At 42.8% G+C, this 14,094-nt stretch overlaps 3 protein-coding genes across 4 annotated transcripts; 2 read left to right on the forward strand and 1 right to left on the reverse strand.

Moving 5' to 3' along the window:
- The first annotated feature begins 2,361 nt into the window (after positions 1-2,361).
- LOC139913726 (OCIA domain-containing protein 1) lies at positions 2,362-5,122 on the forward strand. The gene is made up of 8 exons (XM_071901848.2): positions 2,362-2,530; positions 2,796-2,880; positions 3,001-3,054; positions 3,193-3,240; positions 3,338-3,467; positions 3,646-3,818; positions 4,091-4,258; positions 4,377-5,122. Exons 1-8 carry the CDS (start codon positions 2,480-2,482, stop codon positions 4,412-4,414), a joined length of 747 nt encoding a protein of 248 aa, XP_071757949.2. The 5' UTR covers positions 2,362-2,479; the 3' UTR covers positions 4,415-5,122.
- A 291-nt stretch (positions 5,123-5,413) lies between these two features.
- On the reverse strand, positions 5,414-7,069 carry LOC139913727 (rhomboid domain-containing protein 2). Its single transcript, XM_071901849.2, has one exon. The coding sequence runs from the start codon at positions 6,844-6,846 to the stop codon at positions 5,773-5,775; it is 1,074 nt and encodes a 357-aa protein (XP_071757950.2). The 5' UTR covers positions 6,847-7,069; the 3' UTR covers positions 5,414-5,772.
- On the forward strand, positions 6,724-12,909 carry chic2 (cysteine-rich hydrophobic domain 2). 2 transcript variants are annotated; one of them, XM_071901852.2, is made up of 7 exons: positions 6,724-6,852; positions 7,653-7,855; positions 8,529-8,583; positions 9,283-9,438; positions 9,606-9,662; positions 9,783-9,842; positions 10,308-12,909. In XM_071901852.2, exons 2-7 carry the CDS (start codon positions 7,722-7,724, stop codon positions 10,356-10,358), a joined length of 513 nt encoding a protein of 170 aa, XP_071757953.1. In that variant the 5' UTR covers positions 6,724-6,852; positions 7,653-7,721; the 3' UTR covers positions 10,359-12,909. The 2 variants fall into 2 exon arrangements, with proteins under 2 accessions (XP_071757953.1, XP_071757952.1); XM_071901851.2 differs by lacking the exon at positions 6,724-6,852 and having other exon boundaries at positions 7,568-7,855.
- The last annotated feature ends 1,185 nt before the right edge of the window (positions 12,910-14,094 follow it).

Raw genomic sequence — 14,094 nt, forward strand, 5'->3', positions numbered from 1 at the left:
AATTATAAAAATTAAATTAAATTAAAATCATAAAATTATTCAAATTTCCTTAACCTGGAATGGTGTACCTAAAATGTACCCTTTACATTAGAATGACCCATCCATATTAAATGTTGTAAAATAATGTAAAATGCTTAAATGTGGTTGGGAACATTTGACTCTGTTACTCATCGTCAACTCTGTTATCGTTAAACTGAGTAAAACATTAACAGAGTTGACGGTAACAGAGTTGACATTTTTCACCATTTTGTGCCTTAACCCTCATCCTACCAACATATTTAACATACAAGGACTACCGACTGGGGTCCCGGGGGACCCCAAGAATAAACTACTGTAAGAAACAACCATCATAGCAAAATGTTAACTTATTTCTTCTCAAAACATTATTAGTTATGTAATTAATGTCATCTGAAAAAAAAAGAAAAGATTATTATTATTTTAGGAAAGTTACAGTTAATTAAATTATGTATTGTATTTCTGACTTTGAACATCATCTCACCTTAGGAAGAGCAGTATTTAGGGTCGTCGACAGAGCACATGAGGAAATCTGTGTCTGCCGCATCTGTGTCTGTCTCCTTCAAAATGTGCCCCTATCCCCCCTGATAGTGTGTGATACTTTCCATCTATTAAAACTGCATAGGCAGAATTGGGTGCTTTTGACTGGCGTCCCCCAGGACCCCAATACATTGGTATTTTTAAAAAGCACTAATTAAAACAGAAACAGAAAACAATGATATGAAGTCATTAGGAACAAATTGATTGACAAAGTCATGAAAAATTGTAATGATAGAATAAAGCACCTGTGAGATATGACAAAAAGTATACCTCTGGGGTCTGCGGGTACCCCAGTCTAGGATGAGGGTTAACTCCATGTGCTAACCTCAAACCAGATAGCAGATGGCATGCCTAAAAACAGAATTGTATGGATTTTCATCATATTATTGTTCTTCAAAAATGTAACGAGATATTCACTGCAATATCACAGTAACAGATTTGACAAATAATAAATCATGAGAGAAGAAGCATGACAAACCTCACTCTCCTCCAGATGTTTCCCGCCAGAGGAAGTGACATCACTGAGTGCACGTCACATGCTTTATATATGAAGGCTTTGGAGATTTTTTTGCGGTTTTATAACAGAGGTAACAGAGTTGACCAGAACATAGAGACAGGCTCAAAATAATTTTTTTTATTACTGAAATTACATATAATACAGAAAATAGATATTCTCAGCAATTGATTTTATAACTGTTAATAGACTAAGCACAAAAAACTGAAAGTTACACTTAATTCTTCTATGTTATTTCAAGTTGAATGTATGAATCAGGAGCCGAAGACAGTCAATAATAGGTGGGGTGGAAGTGATTTGGTTAATATTTGATGTATAAATTATGCTTAAAATATACATCAAGCATTATTATTAGTGAGTGTTTAATATAATTACTATTATTATTTAAAATTGATTCACAAAAGAACATTTTGGGGAAAATAACAAAAGGTTAACCTGGCAGACGCGAAATGTACCCCCAATTCTATAACCACCCATATAGTAGCCCCACAGTACTGATTTTTAAAATCGTGTTGCCTACAGAGCTTATCTGTAAAATGGACATCAGTTTCTTTTTATTAATCTCGTACTATAAACCTTTTAAATTGGCCCTGGAGAGCCCTTGGCCCTGCGGTGGAGAATTGACTGATGTGTCACCTCAGATTAAACCAGTCTGCTCAACCAGTTTGTTGGCATATTACTGTCAATATAATTTAATAGCGCAGCAATTGAAATGTATTTTTCCCATACAGAGAAAGCTGATTCATATGACGCCTGGCCAAACTGTCTTCATAAGTCAGATACAGATACTGTATCTGCCTATGGGGAAATGACTGTGGATTGTTTTAGATTTGAACGCAACCAGCAGGTGGCGGGAGTTCCCGCTTTTCCTCCACACTGTTCCCTTTCTGTCAAATACTGTAGAGAAATGCTATGGTGTATGGATACCCTTTCTTATGGTAGGAAATCTGTCACAGTTACAAAATATGTATTCTAACAAAAAGGCGCCTCCCTCTGCTAAAAGCGCGCCCGGTCCTGTCTGATAAAGCTGTTACAATTACCTCCGGGCTAGATCCCACATTTCAAAATAAAAGATCTAGTTTGACTGTCCAGCATAAAAGCCCAATGTCGCCAATGACCAATGTACTCTTTCATAACTATGTAGACTGTCTTAAAAATAATGTGCATGCGGTATATGTACTCTCACAACTCTTTCCAAGTGGTTTCTATCAAGTAAAAGTACTAAAAAAAATAGCCTACTTTCTCGCTTCATCTAACCTACAAGTGCCACTTTTACTTCCGGGTTATGCCAATGTTAGTTGAAGCAATGACATTGTACCAAACATTAATGAACTCAGTCCGGTGAGCGGCATACACTTGGTCATTTTACATGCTTTGAAATCCTAAACTAGCACTGACATTGCCTTCAACATGTCACCTATTTCCACCGGTTTTACGGAGGATCGGCAACGCGGAGCACAGGTAAACAGCTAAACTCATACTACTTTAGCTAGCTGCTGTTAGCTAACCATCAGTCAAGTAGGGTGAAAACGTCTCACCCACACCCATGCCACTTTGCCTGCTGCTTGTTAATCTCCTTAGCGACAAACTAGACCAGCACGTAGGCAGTATATTTTGTCAGTAAGGTGTAGTTGCCTGCATGGCTTGCCAACTTAGCTTATACACCACTTAGGATACATTTCTAGCTAGCTAAAGTTAACGTGTGTGTGTGTGTGTTTTTATGCAGGGGCCAGTGGGTATGGACTATATTCCCACAGAAGACGAGAGGAGAATCTTCAGGGAGTGCAACCAGGAGAGCTTTTGGTACAGGTGTAAGTTTCTCTCTTGCACAGATGCATGTCAAACCGATTTCTGTGTTAAACCGAGGCTGTAATGTGGAGAGCACACAGAGCATGTTCAAGTCTGATCATCATCCTCTTCCTCCCTCACAGCGGTGCCCTTCTCAGTGGTCAGCATGGCTATCACTCAAGCACTGGTTGCTAGAGGTAAGACCGTACTACATTTAATGCTTGTGTATCATGAGAGGAATCCCTAACTGAAATAGGAAGGAAGCTTTTTGAGATGCCAAGTACTGTAAAATAAAAATGAATCAAAATCTACCCTGTATTCTGTTATGTATGTAGGAGTTCTGACTTCGTCTCCAAGGTTTGGATCTCTTCCCAAAGTGGCCTGTAAGTTCACTTTTTGTGTCTCTTTATAGTGCAGATTTGTGTAGCATTTGCGTGGGTGTTATTTCTTTGAGTTACGTGTACGTGCTTGTCTTTCCAGTTGCCGGCTTCTGTGGCTACCTGGCGGGGAAGATGTCGTACATGAAGACGTGCCAGGAGAAGTTTAAGAGGCTGGAGAACTCGCCGCTGGGAGAGGCCCTCCGACAGAGGACAAGACTGCCTCCTCCACAGTCAGTACCACACACACCACATTCACAAAATCAGTACTTTTAATGTTAACAGGTACATTGTTGTATGTTTTTGACATCCATTCTCATTGCTCTTCCCATTGCTCTCTCCTCTCATTTACTCTCACTCATTTCATCCACCAGCTAACCTTTTAACTGCTATTCGGTTCTCCCCCTCTAGTTCCCAAGGTCCCCAGTCAGAGCTGAGTGACCCAAACACCCAATCATTTGACCCCATGTTCCAGCCAGCAGAATCCACAAGCCAGATGCCCAACAACGCCAGAGACTTTGAGTATGGGTACAGTGCAGAGTCGCCCCAGCAGACAGGCAGAGGAGACGACTTCAACCCTCCAGGTACTCCAAATTTCAGTAAACAACAGAAACAGAAAGCAGAGTAAAATCATATTAGCCAGATCTACTTTTTTTCATTAAATGAAAAGATGAGTGGGGCTTACTACGGGTGCCAGAAAGGGCTAATTTTGATGCTTGACCATTCACTGAGTCCGACAAAGAAATCTACTTCACACTACTCATCTACCAGCTAACATCGTCAACAAGCTGCTTTTAGTGTAGATGAGTGACAGATCTGTAACTTGTCTCTCTCTCCTTCTCCCCATCCCCTTCAGTCCAGTCGTATGTGGAAGAGGATGAGCCCAGGAGGAAGGCCATCCTCTATGAGGACCTGAGGCTCAAAAACCGGGAGAACTACGAGGTCACGCTCACCCAGAAGGCCGAGACGCTGCTCAAAACTCCACCGGAGAGGGAGCCAGAAAGACCCGCGGCGAAGAAAGACGGTAAGCTGCCACTGCAGAGATCCGTAAAACACTAACATTCAAATGCAGCCTCTGTCTTTGAGCCAGTCTGTGGAAGATGGTCATCACTCTTTCTCCTGTCTTCTCTCTCTTGTTACAGCCAAGAAGAACATCTATGGAGACACCTGGGAGGAATGAGCCTGTATTTGAGCTATAGATGTATTGCTTACTCTGGGGTCACTGATACTGCAGGACATAGACGGCTCAGTGGCCGTTCGACTCCAGTGTTACTTAGCCTCAAGTAACATAAAAATGTATGTGTTTATGATGAAGATATCTTTGTCAGTGAGTCAATTAAACCAAATTGCTTCAGGACTAAAACTGTCTTTCTCTGTGCATTAAGATTGATTTGGACATTTTCTTGTCATCTTCACTGGTAAAAAGTCCTGTGGAGTGTGTGAATGGACAAAGGGAACTTTATAATGGGGCCATAGTTCTGTACTGCTAGAGCGCAAATTGCATGCGCACAAGATACAGTTTGTTCACAAGCAGTGCAGACTTGAAGATATGGCTGCTCATTCCTGTTCACTTGTAACTACCATGAACAGCGTCATGATGTGAGGAAACACAAATTAATAGCAGTGATATCTTGACGCCTTTCGAGCTTGACAGACTTTGGAGAAGGGAAAGAGTTACTTTTGGGTGGAGAGGGAGCAGTTGCAGGCCAGAACATGTTAAAAGTAAGAATGTTTTATATTGTTTGAATTAGTTTAATTTGAGCATGCAGCTTGTTCACAAAATTAACCAAAATTAGGTAACAAATGTAAATCAGTAGCCAATTTTATGCACACAGAAGTAATGAGCTCATTGTTGCCACAATTTAAAAAATAAAAAAAGTCATCTGGGCTTGCTTGCTCACTTTTTGTTCAATTCTCAGTAAAAACATTGATTTTTTTTGGGGGGGGGCTGCTAACCCTAACCAGCTGATGGTGAGCTTGTTGGTTAACTTTTTTTTAGAGAACTATGGTAATTTATTTCACAGCAAGAAAGCTGTAAAGTAAAATTGAATATAACATGAGGAGAATGTGTGGGTGAGGCCAGGATTGTCCGTAGCCTTTATTTCTTAAATAGACCTTGTTTTCAGGGAAATAATTGTCCAGTTTGTTATACATATCACTTTATTTGTAGAAACACAAAATACAAATGATAAAAACGGAAGATATTTGAAACTGTATAAAATTTGTATTAAAAAAATCGCCCATAACTTTTCAACATTCAGAGCCTGTCCTATAAAGTTAAATAAACAATAAAGGCAGAGAAGGAATCCACAAATAACGGCATAAAATCAAATTAACAATGTGTCCAAGCATTTCAGGCCACACAATCCTATGGCAGTGGTGCTGACAGTGACCACAGGTGGACCATCAGAGTCTGGATGGTTTAACAGTGAAAGACAGACACATGGATGAGGAGCATTAACAATGCCTGGCTTGTCTGAGGCGAGAATATACCGAACCACCACATGAGACCCATTGTAAACAAACAAAAGACCATAACTATAGCTGATCATGACTATGACCATGACCATCATGACCATGACTATGACCATCATGACTATGACCATGACCATCATGACTATGACCATGACCATCATGACTATGACCATGACCATCATGACTATGACCATGACCATGGCTGCAGCTGTGCCCAAAGCTGTGCTCTGGACTGTGTCCGTGACCCGGCCCAAAGCTGTGTGCGGAGCCGTGTCCATGAGGGGCGAGAGGCGGGACGGGACTAGACAGGGCATTGACTGAGTTCGGCCAGCCTTCGTACATCTTGGGCGTGTGCTCAGTAGTGCTGATGCTGGACACTGGAGCGTAGGCTTGGACCGGGTAGGACCCGGGGGTGGGATTGATCTGCGGAAGGAGGGTCTTCCTTCGCTCATCGGTGGAAGCGGGGACATACACAACGCCCCTGATGCTCTTCAGCAACCTGAAGGGTGTCATCTTGTCCAGAACACAAGCCCTGGCCTCTGACATGTCCAGAAAAGAGAACCAGCCCTTGCCGTACATCCATCCCACCAGGATGGCGATGATATTACAGGGGAGCACGCTGTGCGGGATGAGGACAGTTGCGATGATGAGAAACACCCAGGGGAGAGCCATGGTGGGAACGCTGACTCCGAAGAGGAAACCTTTGGCCATGCGTGTGTGCATAGTGGTGACGGCCACGAAGGCGAGGGCTATAGGGACCAAGCCCTGGACGTGGCTTTGTGTGGTGTCACTCTGCAGGAGATCCAGGAAGGCATAGCACAGCCCCGTGGAGGTGGAGAGCAGCAGGAACAGAAACAGAAAGCGGACAGTGCCCACACCTTTCTCCAAACTGCCACAGAGCAGCACCAGGACTGCGATGTTCAGAAGCAGCTGGGCAAACGTCTTGTGGTAGAAAGGAAATGTGAAGAGCTTGTGCACGTGTCCGTTTTCAAAAACACTGGCACCAACACTGAAGACGGCCTGGGTTAAACTGAAATAGGTTGTGATAACAAACAAAGTACATGATAAAAAGACTACTGCTAGAATCCCACTGGTGAGCTCGGGAGCCACGTCTTTTAAGACAGTTTGTAAGATCATTTTCAGGTACTAAGTGCGTAGCTTGGCAGATACTTTGGACGTCCGCGATAATGAAACTGATACAAAAGTTGTATTACCTAGGTGATAGTCGTCAGTGAAATCTCGCCACACTTCCGCATTGTCCTAATACATACTACGCTTTGGATACGCAAATTTCTATGTGTGAGTACGATTGCGCATGACCAGGCGTTGTTGACTAAAAAAAGTTTCCAAACATTGTTGAAATATTTTGACAGCGAAACTAAAACGACTAGTTCAATCGTAGCTCGTAGCGCCAGTGTCAGGCTAGCCAGAATATCAAAAAGGGCTTTTGGTCAAAAATTTCAAAATAAATCATTTATTGACGAACAGCGACGCCTTTAGTGGAATACAGACTACCAAGGTAAAAATAAAGGATTTATTTAAGGAGGAAAATCATTTATAATATATGCATAGCCACTAATGCCTATGCGGGCTGCCATATATAGGGCTGCACAATTCACAGAGACTCAGACACAAAGCTTATACCAGATAGTTTGGAAGGATACCTACTGTTTTAAAAGTTCTTACGCTTTTATTTTGAAGGCAAAGTCGCTCAACTTCCGGTCTTATTCTGGAATTTTGACGCAGCGGCTCGCAGCCTTGATTTGTTGCACATGAGTTCATGACGCAAGCACGTCGGTCCCCCTTCCGGTGTCGTCTGGGTACTGCGGCGGATGTTGATGTTTTGTTTTGGAGCCTACAGAAGAACGATGTGAACTATCGTCGCTGGGACGGATATTTTGTGGTTGTCTTTACAGTTCTTTTTGTTTTCGTTTCTCGGTAAGGTTTCACTGTTCGTCGGCATCGTGTCTCTCCCGGCGTCTCTCCCGGGAAGCGCGAGGCCGAGTCGTGCCATGATGGAGGACTTTGATGAGATCTACGAAGAGGAGGAGGAGGAAGAAGAGGACGAGGACAGGGCCGCGGAGGAGCAGCTCCTAAAGTACGCTCCGGACCCGGTCGTGGTGCGAGGATCCGGCCACGTCACTGTGTAAGCAACCGGCGAGGTTCACGGGCACCGAGAACGACGTTTACCGTTGCCGTGAAACGATTACTACCCCGCGGTCTCAGTGGATAACTTGCGGATAGCTAGGCTAGCTGCTTCTGGTGACCTAGCTACCAGATAATGTTACTACTTAGCAGCGAGCTAAGTGGCTAACCTCGATTCTGCCTTACATTAGCTAACGATAGCTTTCGTTTTTAGCTAGCTAACGCACAAGGCCGAGGTAATGTGTGCCTATGCTGTATCCAGGTTGTAATGTGAAATGAGGTAACGTTATGTCAACATCAAGTCAAGACAGTTTGTCAACGTTGTTCTGTTATACGTCCCCCTAATTCAAGACATGACATATGATCAGACTCGTTATGATACTTACTAGCGTTAAGATAAAGTATAAATTACCCCAGTGCATAACAACATGTAATTTTACATTCCTCGTGTGTGGTATTTATGTATTACTTTATTTGATAGGGACAATGCAAATTAACATAGTGCCACTTCAACTTCAACATGATACTTGCTGGCAAACTTATTAAAGCAGCCCCGATTCGGTTCGTTTTCTCCTGAAGAGAGGAAGAGAGAATTGTACGAATCGGGCTGTTATTCAAATACAGATTATGTTTGCAAATTTCTAACGTTATCACTTTGTCTCCCACCCCCACAGGTTTGGACTTAGTAACAAATTTGAGTCGGAATTTCCTTCGGCACTTACAGGAAAGGTGAGTGTCTTGTTTCAACCTATCAATACCATCTGTTCAAGTTCCATGGCATCACCACAAGATTACGTTCTAGTTAGCATAGATTTAGTGTTTATAGGCCCGATACTGTTAATAAGTTGGAGGCCTTAATTAGAATTTGATTGACTGAGGTGTTGAAAAAATAGAAACAAAATCCACTCGACTTAAAATGAAGAGTTGATGACGTTTCACCACTTATCTCAGATGCTTCTTCACTTTTAATTAGTGCTGGGAAATTCCCTGGCATTTAATCTCTGTGGGTGATTCACATTATGAATCTACACAGACAGATTGATTGACTGACTGAGGTTAGTTAGGGAGGGGTTGGAGATAAAGCTTCACATTGGACCAGGGAAGTGCCTGCAAGGTTACTCACCACTGGCGTCAGAAACACTTAAGAACAGACAGGCTTGTCTATCTTTTCAAATAGATTGCGATTGCAGTGTCAGCTCTGTATGATGTGATTTCTTGATTGTTCTCCAAACACAGACCAGAATGATGCATTCATCCCTCCGATGACTCATATAAAACGCATTGAGATAAAATCTGTGTGGCAGCATAAAGAATGCAGAAAAAAAACCCAACACAAAGCATTCATACATGCCATCTTAGAATGCCAAATACTACTGAATTTACAAGATTAACACAAATGAATTTACCACCATCCATGCGCTTCCTTAGGTGGCGCCAGAGGAGTTCAAAGCCAGTATCAACCGTGTAAATGGCTGCCTGAGAAAGACGCTACCAGTGAATGTGCGCTGGCTGCTGTGTGGCTGCCTCTGCTGCTGTTGCACGCTGGGCTTCAGCCTGTGGCCCGTCATCTGCCTCAGCAAGAGGGTGAGATACACACACACACTGTCACTCCATATCTCTTCATATGCATCCCAATGCTCAAACACCAAGAAACATCTCAACAGTTCAAGAGTTGAGGAAAATGTTAACGTGCTGTTTTTTAGTAAAGGGAATATCATCTGACGCCATTGTTACTCTATTTGACCTTACAGACAAGAAGGTCTATAGAGAAGCTACTAGAGTGGGAGAACAGCAGACTCTACCACAAAGTGAGTAGGCGAGTCATGCACGAGTGTGTGTGTGTGTGTGTGTGTGTGTGTGTGTTAAGAGTGTGCCACGCAGCATATGTTCGAATGGTTTGCTGACCACTCTTACTCTCTGTTTCTCAGTTGTGTTTGCATTGGAGACTAAGCAAAAGGAAGTGTGAAACCAACAACATGATGGAATATGTAAGTATCTGTTGTGCATCGTGTTTGGACTCTGTCAGGCATGTATGGGGGTAGGATTCCATCAATAATAAATAAATATAAAAATGTCATCCACAAATGTGTGTACCATGATCTGTAAGTAAAAAAGACAAACCACAAATATGTTTTACTATCCAAAAAAAACACACCTCTCAATCGTCCTTTGAAAAATGATATTCACAAATGCATACATATTTGGGAATACACAGACTTGCACACTTTTTGGCATGTGGCCTTTGTCACGGTTTGACAAATCTTTGTTCTCAGGACGTTCTCTGCAAGCATTGCTGGAATTTCCTCATTCCCGGTGTTACCTGTCCACCTGCTTCGCCTTGTTCGGGGGTGAAAATGTGCCAGAATACCTTTTCACCATCAAGACAAGCGCACCTGCACATCCTCTCTCACCGGTTTTTCGCCACTAATCGCCCTCTCTCTTCTCACCTCCAGGTAATCCTAATAGAGTTCCTACCCAAGATCCCCATCTTCAGACCGGACTAGCCACACTGCAGCTGAGCTAAGACCTCCGCTGCTGCCCAGCTCCATCACAGAACCACAGTGGCTGTAATGCTCCTCAGTAACTGCCCTTCCCAAAAAGCACCAACATTTTATGTTTACAGGGTAGCATCGATCCCCCCCCCCCACCTTCCTTTTTGACCCATTGCCTGACCCACACATTCCCTACACTTGTTTACAAGCCCAGCATCCCCACACCTTTGTTTTTTTGGAGCGAATTGAACCATTGAACCATGAACTCCTGGAGTAGCAGGGACCCTCTCACACTGTCAAGCCATGTTGACCGACACCGGCCTGTGGGACGTCGAGGGAGACCCAGCCTTGGGCAGCATGATGGACCTCGGACCTGGAGAACGGACTCTCGAATTGGGTTCTGTGTGCTACAACTGGAATTTTTTTTGTCACCCCTCCTTTCCCTTACCTAAGTACATGGCACAATCTGAACATGATACATCTCTTGAAACACTTTCATGTATTATTTGCTATCACGCCGCCAACTCCACCTGCAAAAAAAATACACCCCAGTGCTTTTGGAACAGTTGGTTTGGTGTTGTGGATCCTCTGTAGAGGCTGCGGAGGCAACGTTACATGGAACTCAAAAGGAACCGCGTGCGTACGAACATCTGAGGAACCTTCATCCAAGTCAACCTTGTAGCAAACAGACTAGTCTTGTAGGAACATCTTAGGCAAACGGCCAGAACAGCTGAACTCCATCATGTCACACTTCTTATCAGCTGCCAGAACTCCTTATCCTCCCCCTCCGTTCATATCTCTGCACAATTTTGACTGTGCATCACCCTTAACCCAGTGACAATCACACTGTCTGACTGTACTCTCCATAATATGAATGGATCTGTATGCTACACTTGTACCTGGAACAATGTATTTTCAGCGTTGTGTGTGTCCAGGTGATGGGCTGTTGTCTCTGGCTGCCTAGCAACTGCTTCAAAGCAGCAGTGGAACACTTAAGCAGAAAACAAGCCCACTGGTGATGCAGAGCGGAAAACTTCTTTACTTTTTTTTTTTTTAGTATCTTTAGTTTTGTTTACCTGTTTTGGTGAAACTGGGGCAGTCAATGCTTGCAAAAACTGTTCACTGTGTTCGTGTGTTGTGAGTGTGTGTGTGTGTGTGTGTGTGTGTTTGAGAGACACATTAGCAAAACAGACAAATCAGACCTAGAGAGATGCTCTTTACTCTGTAAAGCAGGGTTCTGTCTTTGAAAAATTTCTTCGCCATAACAAGTCTTGTTACTTGAGTTATAATCATTAATAAGTGTTTGAATGCACATGTAATGTGTGTGTTCATGAAATAGGCCTTGATTATTTTGGCTAAAGGTATGCTATGGTTTTCTTTGGGCTCTGCACTGTGGTCCTGTGTCAACACTAAAGCACACAATGGCTTTGTCCTTACACTTTCTCATGGCCTCCTTTCCTTATCCGCTGACCTCGGCTTATGTGTGTGTGTGTGTGTGAGCTGGGATGTGTCCCGTTTGAGAAAGCACTTCAGTTTTAGATGTGTCCTGACTCATTACCTTCAGATGTCAGAGGTGACAAGCATGTCAGATCCCCTTTTTGTTTTTATCAGACAAATCCAGTCATAAGTGCACACAGAGGGACACATCTTAGTTTAACGAAACACAGAAGAACAATTTTGCCTTCATGTAGGACAGGAAGTAGGGGATCAGGGAAAGAAGGCCATCTTGAAATGATGTGGATTCAGCTTTTCCCAACTCAACACACTTTTTGATTTGAATACGTACAAACACATCCAGGTATGTTAGATTGGTCATAACTACACGCGAGATTATGTATTGTAAGAATATGAACAAAGCCACTGAGGTTCAGGTCACTCAGCTCTGGTGATTGTATGGGTCACACTCAGGGGATTATAACAGAAAAACTAAACAAATGTAGCATTGGGAAATCTCGCTTTCAGGTATGTTCCAAAGTTACACTATGGGAGTCAAACATACACATAGATCACACGTTACTTGAATAGTTGTGAAACGGATTCTTTGAAAGAGTTGTTCGCAGCATGTTTTGAATTTGACACCTGCCCCTAAGAGAAAGAGACCTAACCTTCTTTTAAGGGTGCAAAGCGTGCCCAGGGTTCTTCTTGTTTGGGTAGTGAAGGAAAAACCTGTTCCATGGACCCACCGAGCCCAGACATCGCCTTGGTTTATATGTCAAACGCCCTAATTCACTTGATTACCACTGGGTTGCCTATTGGTTCATATGTCACTTTTCTATATTTCTGATTGGTGGTCTGTTCTATGTAAATCAAGGTGTAAGGCCATATGCAGATATTTCTGTGTGTGTGTGTGTGTGTGTGTGCACGGTGTATGCAGATGCAAATGTTCTCAGTAGATCTCAGTCCGTGATTGAACCCTGCCCAGCAAATGAGTCCTTTTTATATAATCTCTAGAGTATTCTGAAAGTGTGTGTGTGTGTGTGAAAGAGAGGGAGAGCGATATAATATATGTACGTATGACTCATGAGCAGGTGTATGTACAGTAATAAACTACCCATAAACAAGATATGGGCTCCGTAATTGAGAGTTAAATTTACAAACCCACTCTGTATAAGGCTAGCCTGGACAAGCCAGTTCAATTTGCGAGTTTGTATTATGCAAAATGAAACAAGCTTACAAACCCAGATGGCTTGCTAGATTAGTACAAGTTATTGTCTGTGTATATATGAACAGAAAACATGGCTGCTTATGCATCTCTTGCAGCTACAACTGGGTGATTCTCCGGTGGATGCCCATGCTTTTTTTTTTGACGATTTGAGTCAAGATCATGAAAACTTCAGCTGTCAATTACAGTCAAAAACAAAAATTAGAGATGCAAGGCTTTTGCTGGACTGACAAAAGACTAGCATGGCAAAGGAGCTACAAGGGAGGGAGAGATAACTGAAGGTATCTCTTATATATCACTACAAATACAACAGCAGCACTTACTGCTGAAAACAAAATCTTACAACATAAACTCATACGTCCCAATTTGTACCAGGCGTATTCATTTAGTATAGTGCTTTATTGGCAGAATTAATCACTTGAGACAGACACGGCCTCTTTACTGAGCATGTTGTGACATTTCTGACACTTTCTTTTCCTTTAACTTCGCTATATCGGAGCGTATCATTTTGAGTAACGTTGATATTCCCCCTTCAGTATTGACAAGCTCGTCCACAAGCCTGATGGTCTCTGGATCCACATGGCCAAGGTGGGACATATCTATGACTTCGTCACCTTGGGAGGCAGACTGCGGGTCGGGGCAGACACCTGTGCAAGAGAGATGCAAGCGTGAATCCCTTTATTCCAGGGAAGAGAGCATATTTCGAGTGCACATCCCTAGAGAATTACAGCCAACAAAGGGAAAGGCAAATAGAAAAAAATTCACTGTTTAGAGGTTAATGACCTTTTCACCCGCTTGTCTGCTATGGCTCAGACAGAGGCAACATCTTCTGTCCCGAGTCTTTCCTGCCCCGTCTCCATCTCATACTGTCTCCATAATTAAGAATGTTTCAGGAAGTGGATTGCCAGCTCTACTGATACCTTTAGACAATGTCTTTGGATGTCTGAACAACCTGTTTGAGGGCCAATCTGGGGAGTAATATTCATCGTAACTCCATAGCCAAAGCCAGCAACCAGTAACACAAACACAAACACTTTGGATTACTGTTCTCTTTTGCTGCCATTGCAGTATAATTAGACAATAATA

This window comes from Centroberyx gerrardi, chromosome 3 (assembly GCF_048128805.1).
Source record: "Centroberyx gerrardi isolate f3 chromosome 3, fCenGer3.hap1.cur.20231027, whole genome shotgun sequence".
Lineage (NCBI taxonomy): Eukaryota > Metazoa > Chordata > Actinopteri > Beryciformes > Berycidae > Centroberyx > Centroberyx gerrardi.

Bases quoted from the DNA above. Each gene is read 5' to 3' on its own strand.
- LOC139913726 (XM_071901848.2), top strand. From the start codon at position 2,480: ATGTCACCTATTTCCACCGGTTTTACGGAGGATCGGCAACGCGGAGCA. The intron at 3,055-3,192 runs GTAAGACCGTAC...TTATGTATGTAG, and splicing joins TCAAGCACTGGTTGCTAGAG to GAGTTCTGACTTCGTCTCCA. The intron at 3,468-3,645 runs GTCAGTACCACA...CTCCCCCTCTAG, and splicing joins ACAAGACTGCCTCCTCCACA to TTCCCAAGGTCCCCAGTCAG.
- LOC139913727 (XM_071901849.2), bottom strand. From the start codon at position 6,846: ATGATCTTACAAACTGTCTTAAAAGACGTGGCTCCCGAGCTCACCAGT.
- chic2 (XM_071901852.2), top strand. From the start codon at position 7,722: ATGATGGAGGACTTTGATGAGATCTACGAAGAGGAGGAGGAGGAAGAA. The intron at 8,584-9,282 runs GTGAGTGTCTTG...GCGCTTCCTTAG, and splicing joins CTTCGGCACTTACAGGAAAG to GTGGCGCCAGAGGAGTTCAA. The intron at 9,663-9,782 runs GTGAGTAGGCGA...TCTGTTTCTCAG, and splicing joins ACAGCAGACTCTACCACAAA to TTGTGTTTGCATTGGAGACT.